The sequence below is a fragment of the Sycon ciliatum genome, chromosome 1, assembly GCF_964019385.1.
Source record: "Sycon ciliatum chromosome 1, ocSycCili1.1, whole genome shotgun sequence".
In the NCBI taxonomy this organism is placed as follows: domain Eukaryota; kingdom Metazoa; phylum Porifera; class Calcarea; order Leucosolenida; family Sycettidae; genus Sycon; species Sycon ciliatum.
This window is the reverse complement of record NC_088643.1, coordinates 73,941,304-73,948,758: the sequence shown is the minus strand read 5'-3', so window position 1 is coordinate 73,948,758 and position 7,455 is coordinate 73,941,304. Positions and strand designations below refer to the sequence as shown.

Here is a 7,455-nt window from a genome sequence, read left to right as displayed (position 1 = left end):
AACAAGTTCAAGTTCAACTGCAAGCGGCAAGAAGATTCGCTTTGATGACAACGAAAGGATTTTTTTGTGTGGCGTAGCTGCATCAGTTGCTTTCGTATGTTGCGTTTGCGCTAGTTGTGCAGCAAGAATGTTGGCACGTTGTGCTCGCCGGCCTCTTGGCCTTGCTGTTCGACCCGTTTTTATTCGATATGCTGGATCCACTGCGGCTGCCGCACAGGACGCTCCGACGCAAGTTGTCCCGGCTCAGCGAAAGTATGTGTTCGAATTGCTGCCCAATGTGAAGAAGGGATTTTTCGGCAGCCAGCTAAGTGAGTTCATGGGAGAACGCCTGGGCGTAACAGGCAGCTGGACGCTTGGATTTGGTTTGACGACTTACCTTTGGTCCAAGGAATGGATTCTGTACAACGGCGAAACATGTTTAATCATTCCACAGCTTGGTGTACTCTACGTCTGTGTCAGCAAGCTTGCTAGCTTTACATCTGATGGTGCTGAGAAGGCTAACACACACATTTTCAATCGCCTGTACAACCGCAAGGATGCAGTAGCAGATATCTTGCAAACTGGCATTACGGCAGCCAATGACGTTGAGGCGGAGGTGTCGGTTCGCACGGATGTGTTTGATATTCTCCGCACCAACGCCTCAATGTACCGAGACACGCTGTACCGGGAGAGAGCCGCTGCCCTCAACAACGAGGTTCTCAAGCGCCTTCAGCACCAAGCTGAGCTTGAGGCTGCACGGCGGCGCATTAAGCAGACACACATGATCACCTGGATTCAGCGTGAAGTGGTGAAGGACGTCTCGACAACTCTGGACCACACCGCTATGATGGACTCGTGTCTGGATGAGCTGAAGGGAGCCGTCGACATGGCCGTAAAGGAGAAGGCTGTCGCATGAAGTGAGTGAAGCAATCGTCCACTCTCAAGTTCTGTTTGTGTTCTATCATTATTATTATTGGTTCTTTTTTTCATTGCAGTATGCCACCTAGGTTTTAGTGCTTGTTTTCTAGTTGTCTTTGTTATGCAATGGACCATGTAGTTCTCTGAGGTGGGCGGGGGTTGCCATTAATTTGGTGATCTGGAATTGTAGAAAATCCGTGGCATCGCCATTGTATTCGAAGCCCTTTATCTGCCTTGTATGATCTTGTTTGCTCAGTTCGAGTCCCGTAAACCGTCATGCAAGTGTCGGAGTAACTTTATTAAAATAATGTGATGGGCTCTGCATACCTATTTTGTGTGCAGGCTTGCCAACTCAGTAATAGAGCTGTATCGATGAGCAGTGCCGTGTGCAGTGTGTGTCCTATATGGTGCAACGAGATCAGGTTACCGGATTCCTGGCGGGGGGCGGAGGGAGGGGCGGGGCCCATGTCTTTCGTGTCTTTCTCATTATCCTGGGTGTTTACCAACAGCCAGTGCATGTAAGGGTATGTAATGTGATGTGTGGTTGAGGAATAGGGCAAAAGCCCGACAATAGAAATTCACTGGCCAGAAAAGCTGAGAAAACCCACTTCAAAAAGCTGTGTATTGTAGACCAGGCTGAATACGACACAGACTTAGTGGCGCCACAGTCAATTGTTCAGCCTTGTGAGCTGCTGAACTAGTGTTGCAATCATAACTATGGCGTGAGCTGTAGCATCACTATCATTGCCGCGATACAGTGATGGGTGTCTAAATGGTCTGAGGTGTGTATGTGCATAACGAACTCATGGTTGGGTAAAACTAGATGTTGGCGGGGAATCCACACAGGTTTTTCTGGTACAGAAGTGTTGATTAGAAGTTTTTGCACTTTCATACGATTACCGTCATGGACATGGAAATCCGGTTGGAGGCACTGGCAGGGGCGTCGGACACGCTGCGGTCACTACGGTATTGACCGTACCACTCTTTGTCCCAGGTACCCTGTGAATCAATCAAATGCACTGATTTGGACTCTATATTTCGAAAAAAATTCCGGCAGAGGCGCCACCCCAAACCCCATGAGTAAATTGTACAGGTGGCTGGCTGTACCACCCTAGAATACCTCCCGACGCCTCTGGGAGGTCAAGCGGCCCCAGGGCACTGGCTATGCAGCCGTGAGCCGCTGAGTATGCATCAGCATGACTTGATTGTGCACTGCATGCAACTTTCTGTACGCACTGCCACATTAATCATCGTCGAAGTCGCTACCACTATCTCGTTCAATAGAGTATTCAGTTTTTAATGTTTTTTTTTTTAATGAAAGTGGATAGTGAAGAACAGCAAGTTGCCCCAATGCCGAATCAGTCACAAAGGAACAAGTTATGATGGTATGTGTAGTTCACGGAGAGCAGGCCGCATGATAAAAATTATGTATAGGAAATTTTATCGTTATAATTACAAGTCAAGCAAGACACTGAAGCTCATGCAAGAAGAAAAGTTATCAATGGCCCGGGCCATGGGAGTACTTCCACCTTTACGGATCATTGCTTCCTTCCTCTTTTCTCATGTACTCTCTGAGGTCACTTTGAACCAAGCCCAGTTACTATCGATTTTACCTCCCTTCCCTAAAAGGTTTTTGCTCTGTTGCGGCTGCAGTGAATGTGGTGACACTACCGTCATTGCATCCACAGAAGAAACACGTTGCAAGCGATGCTAAGCAAATCGAAACATAATCTGGATATGGACAAGAGTACATAAACTCCCTGGGAGCTTATTTTACTCCTGCTCTGGACAATACATTGTAGAGTACAAATGATTCAATAATTATTATGCAGATTTAATTCACATCATACTGATTCATATGCTGCCATGCCACACAATACTAATAGTTTTGCACTCTTGATACTGCAATGATGTACATGTACCAGGCAGTAGGTTGTTGAGTGCATGACCATGGTGACTGGATTGGCATCATAGGCACAGCTTTGCAAGTGCGATTCCGCCGATTAGGTATAACATGACGCATGCATGTTATAAATAAAAATATGCATAATTGACATTGCAGATATGGAGATTGGGTGCTAGTAATTGTACCGGTAGATGTATTATGTGGCCGTCGGCTGCGATTGGGATTTGCGTTAGCAACAGTATCACCAAAGTACATAACCACTGTCATTGTATACTTCACTCTTTGTACACACCACCCTATCTTGTAGTCGTTACTCGTAGTACCGTAAATTATAAACATGTACAATAATGGTAGTACAGTCAGACCTCGCTTATCCGGAAGAAAATCGTTGGGTACCGATTTACAGCATATGCCATGCATACATACTATTTACCGTATGTGTGTTTGATTATCCGGTTCCCTCGCCTATCCGGATATTTTTGTGGAACATGGATGTGTGCGGTTATGCGAGATCTGACTGTACACTGTACTCTTGCTATCTATGGAATACAAGGGGATGAAGAGCTGGAAATTAATATCTTGCTGTTGTAGCAGGAGTCGTGATAGATCTGTCCCCCGTGAATTCCGCGGCAGAATATCAGAAATTCCGTGCAGAATTCTGCGGCTGACAACAGTAAATTCTGCACTAAGTCTGCAAATCCTTCCAAATTCTGCGGCAATTCTGCAAGGGAAATGAGCGTAAAAACAGATCGAATTTCCGCAACCCCACCGAAGTTTGTTGTCCCTATCAATTCTGAACCAAAATTATGCGAAATCCTGGTCCAAAAAATAATTGAAAGCTCCAAAATGTACCTTGCAAGTTGATTTTGAAAGTAACAAGCAGGTTGGTTTGGCTGTGAAATACATCAAAAGTCTCCAGAAAAAGCAGTTTTTCTCTGTTGTGCAATATTCCGCGGGACTTTCTGAATTCTGCAATCCGCGGAATTCACGGGGGACAGAATTGTAGATGAACTACACAATGCACCCCACCACAGGCCTTTCCAGGGATAGGAAGACAGGACCAACAAACGACCAGATTGCATTTTCTCATTCCTCTCAAAAATGTGAAGAGTGCACATGCTGACTGCCTGAAGAATGTCGACTTACTGGGTAGTGCTACTGATATGATGATAGTGACCGCCATAACGAAGATAAATGCAAACTCGCGCGACGAAACGCACATACACAGAGCATGCACACAAACGGTTCACACGTGCACGGTCATAGATGAGGCAAAATCAAAATCAAAAAGCAGTCAGATCAGATGTCAGGATGAGATGATTAAATTAAAATACATATTCAGGAACGGGATGACAAAAAAGCCGGTACTCCTAGATAGGAAACACATACGTGACACTGTGTACATGAAAGCCTAGTAAAGTACTCAAGAAACCAGGTCAAGAGAGAAGCTCATGAAACCATAGATCAGCAAACGATACATATAAAAAGGACAACAAGAGCGAGAATATCTATTCTTAGGCTGGAGAATTTTTTCTGTAAAAATGATATAGACCGTTTCATGAACAGACAAATTAAGTTATTGTGCCAAGTTTTATGAATCTGGAATGAAAGCAATCTTTTTGGTTGTACCTATTAAAAAACCTATAAAAGTGCGATGCCCAGGATACGGTTATAATCTGTTGCACTGCATATGAAAAAGCCGAATCTTTCTCCTAGGCAGAGCTAGAGGGTGTCTGGTAATGAATCTACACAGTCAAAATCCTATGAGGGCAGATCCATATTGATGCTGGCACCCCTGATACGCATGCTGGCTGGTGCGCAGTAACGCGGTTACATGACCAGGCACGCCTCTCCATTCTTCTTCTTCTTCTTGCGGCTGATGGGCTTGTAGGCCTCCAGGAACTGCAGCTGCTTCATGTTGAATGCTCCCTTGCGGCGCTCGCGAATGAACTCCACTGCATCGTGATACTTGATGCCGGACTCAATCAGAGCAATGGCCACCATAACCGGGGCACGCCCAAGTCCGGCAACGCAATGAACGGCAATGCAGTTATCTGATGCCTCTCCAAAGCGTTTCTCAATCAGCTCCAGCCAATTGCTCAAAATCTCCGGAGGAGGGGCGCTGCCATCATCAAAGTACCAGTCATGAACTGGGATATTGGCTTCCAATAGCTTATCTGTGGTGTAAGATGGTTCACAGACGCGTACAACGTCAGTAACATTGTACTTCAGCAACTCTCCGACATAGTCTGTGAGGTTTCGCTCCTTTGGGCGCTCCGTGATCAGGAATCGGACCAAGCCCTTCTCAATGAATGAGGACTCCATTAGGGTTCCAGTTTTGTTCGTCATCTTTGAAGTCGAAATGGTCACTCCCTATCTCCTCTTGGCAATGAAACAGACAAAATGTGACGGTGCACCCAACTGCTAACACCGGAATTAACACGGCACGATCAGCACATCACCCCACGACCAGGGAGCTCCAACGAAGATACTGCAGCTACCCCATAGGCACCGAAGAATTCGAACAGGTGCAGCAACGCAAGATCGAACTCAGTGTTGCGCTCGGCACCACTCTGGGTACACCAGGAGAGAGCAAGTACGGCCACAGCCTACAAAAACGTCGAAGAACGCCGTGTTAGTCATCAGTATCAGAAGGGAGTAGAACCTGGCCAGTGCTGTACACAGAAACACACCAGAAGACACAGAAGAACAGGGTAAGGAAAGTCATGAACAAGGAATGAGCCAGGCCAGGGTCATATCCAATCTCAACCAAAAGGTACTAAAAACAACCCAAGCAACTTGTCGTATGAACGGTGATACAAGATTACCTTTATATCAAGAAAAAGCACTAAACAAACTGGATGGGATAGCCTCAACGACTAATCTTGCTTCGGTACGCGGTATGAACAACAATAGAAATTGATGCGGACAGATGGCTGAAGCCAACACCAAACTAAATTTCAACGAACATTACACCTCAAGACAAAAGTACAGCTACAAGTCGAAGGCGAAGAAAAATTCCCACACAGACCTACCTCCACGTGAGCGGATAGCACAAATCTTGCTCCTCGGCAGGTACAACGAAACAGCAATGCTCCTCGGGAACAAAACGTTCTCAAAGAAAACTTCTCCTTCGAAAGCAGCCCTCGACTAACATCGAACATCTGATTACACAGCTAGTAAAATCAAAAGGCACGCACGCACGCACAAAACACAAAAGCTACTTGTAGGGGTTGCTGTGCACGTTTTGTACTGTCTGCACAAGCAGGGAATCAGTCGTACATGTACTTGAACATCGCTGAAGCACTCACTCATTACATCAGATCAGAGTAGAACAGTTGCGAAGTGTCACCAGCTGAGGCAACAAATGCTGTAGTGTGTGTGAAGCTGTTGCCTGTGTGCTTGCAACGCGTCGGTGCAACTGGAAGCGCATCGATCGCGATCGGACCGACGTGTCGTTCAGCTAGCTCACCTTTTTCCGTTTCGCCACAGCGCACAGCGAGCTGCTCACCGCGTAGATCTACCGCGCATGATGTTCACGCTTCCCCGGTTTCTCGGCATCGGAGGCTCAGTGCTAGTACTGCTAGCTGCTGTACTGCCTACTGGCCTGGCCATGTAATGCCTACTAATGGCAGTAATCCTGTTGCCAGTGTTGGCAGTGTTGCCTGAACTAGTGAAGCCAGTGAAGGCTGTAACTGTACAAAGTGTAGTGTAGTCTGTCTCCAGTTCAGTCTGTGTAGACTGTGTGGGGAGTGTGATCTCGCAGACGTGTATACTGTAGCTGTCGATATTATGTCCTTGGCTTGGTTCACTTGCCAGTGATCATGGACCTTGTTAGGTAAATTAGATCTTGTCGTCTTGCGTCTTGACTCTTGGTGATGGCGTGGACCGGATCGACCTGGCCCATTCAGCCTTTCAGGGATCTACAGACTACACATCATGCGTCAAGAAGACTAGATCCTACCCAACCCGCGGCCCTGGCCTGGGTCATACCATGAATGATACCGGTACCCTCGACTGTATACATGTACACGTACCCGTCGCTTGCGCTTGTTTTGCCATCTTTCAACACAAAATTAATGCAGACATACGTATACATGTCTGATGAGATGTATACAATCATGTACATGTACCAAAAAGTTTTTTAGTAGCACTCGACTCCCGATCCCGGGCGCGGGGCGGATCGGGTACGCAAGGCGAGAACTAATCTGGCCTAGCTGGTTTTATATAGGGCAGGAAACTGTGTTGCCCTCCGCCTCGCCACGACGCCAGGCGCTAGGCCAGCGGCCTCGGCCTCTGCAAGTGCAAGTCTGCATGATCTCTTCCTTGATCCTAAAGACTAGTAGTAAAGTCTTTAGCCTGGGTACGGGTAGTAAAGACAAAGTAAAACGGGCCAAGAGTTCATAACCCCCGAAGGCAAACGACCAGAGTAAAAGTAAAACGTTCTGTGTAGCTCCCTGGCCTGCTGCATGCAAACTGACTGTCTGCGCACAGTCATGTTTTGTGAGCTGAACATGACTAGACTGTCGACTCGACACTGTCACCATGGTCACTGACAGGCTGACAGCTGAGCTCATGTCATGCATGATCTGACAAGAGTTCATAAAAACTCTTGATATAGACTATAAAATAATAAATATTATGAGTTGACG

General features: G+C 46.6%; 2 protein-coding genes across 2 annotated transcripts; one reads left to right on the top strand and one right to left on the bottom strand.

Annotated features, from left to right (window-relative positions):
* Positions 1-23: 23 nt before the first annotated feature.
* Positions 24-1,273, top strand: LOC135805379 (ATP synthase F(0) complex subunit B1, mitochondrial-like). The gene has a single exon (XM_065319408.1). The coding sequence runs from the start codon at positions 128-130 to the stop codon at positions 893-895; it is 768 nt and encodes a 255-aa protein (XP_065175480.1). The 5' UTR covers positions 24-127; the 3' UTR covers positions 896-1,273.
* Positions 1,274-4,070: 2,797 nt separating this feature from the next.
* On the bottom strand, positions 4,071-6,067 carry LOC135805377 (PRL-1 phosphatase-like). The gene is made up of 2 exons (XM_065319405.1): positions 5,839-6,067; positions 4,071-5,478 (listed from the first exon to the last, which is right to left on the bottom strand). Exon 2 carries the CDS (start codon positions 5,150-5,152, stop codon positions 4,634-4,636), a length of 519 nt encoding a protein of 172 aa, XP_065175477.1. The 5' UTR covers positions 5,153-5,478; positions 5,839-6,067; the 3' UTR covers positions 4,071-4,633.
* Between the last annotated feature and the right edge of the window lie 1,388 nt (positions 6,068-7,455).

Bases quoted from the DNA above. Each gene is read 5' to 3' on its own strand.
- LOC135805379 (XM_065319408.1), top strand. From the start codon at position 128: ATGTTGGCACGTTGTGCTCGCCGGCCTCTTGGCCTTGCTGTTCGACCC.
- LOC135805377 (XM_065319405.1), bottom strand. From the start codon at position 5,152: ATGACGAACAAAACTGGAACCCTAATGGAGTCCTCATTCATTGAGAAG.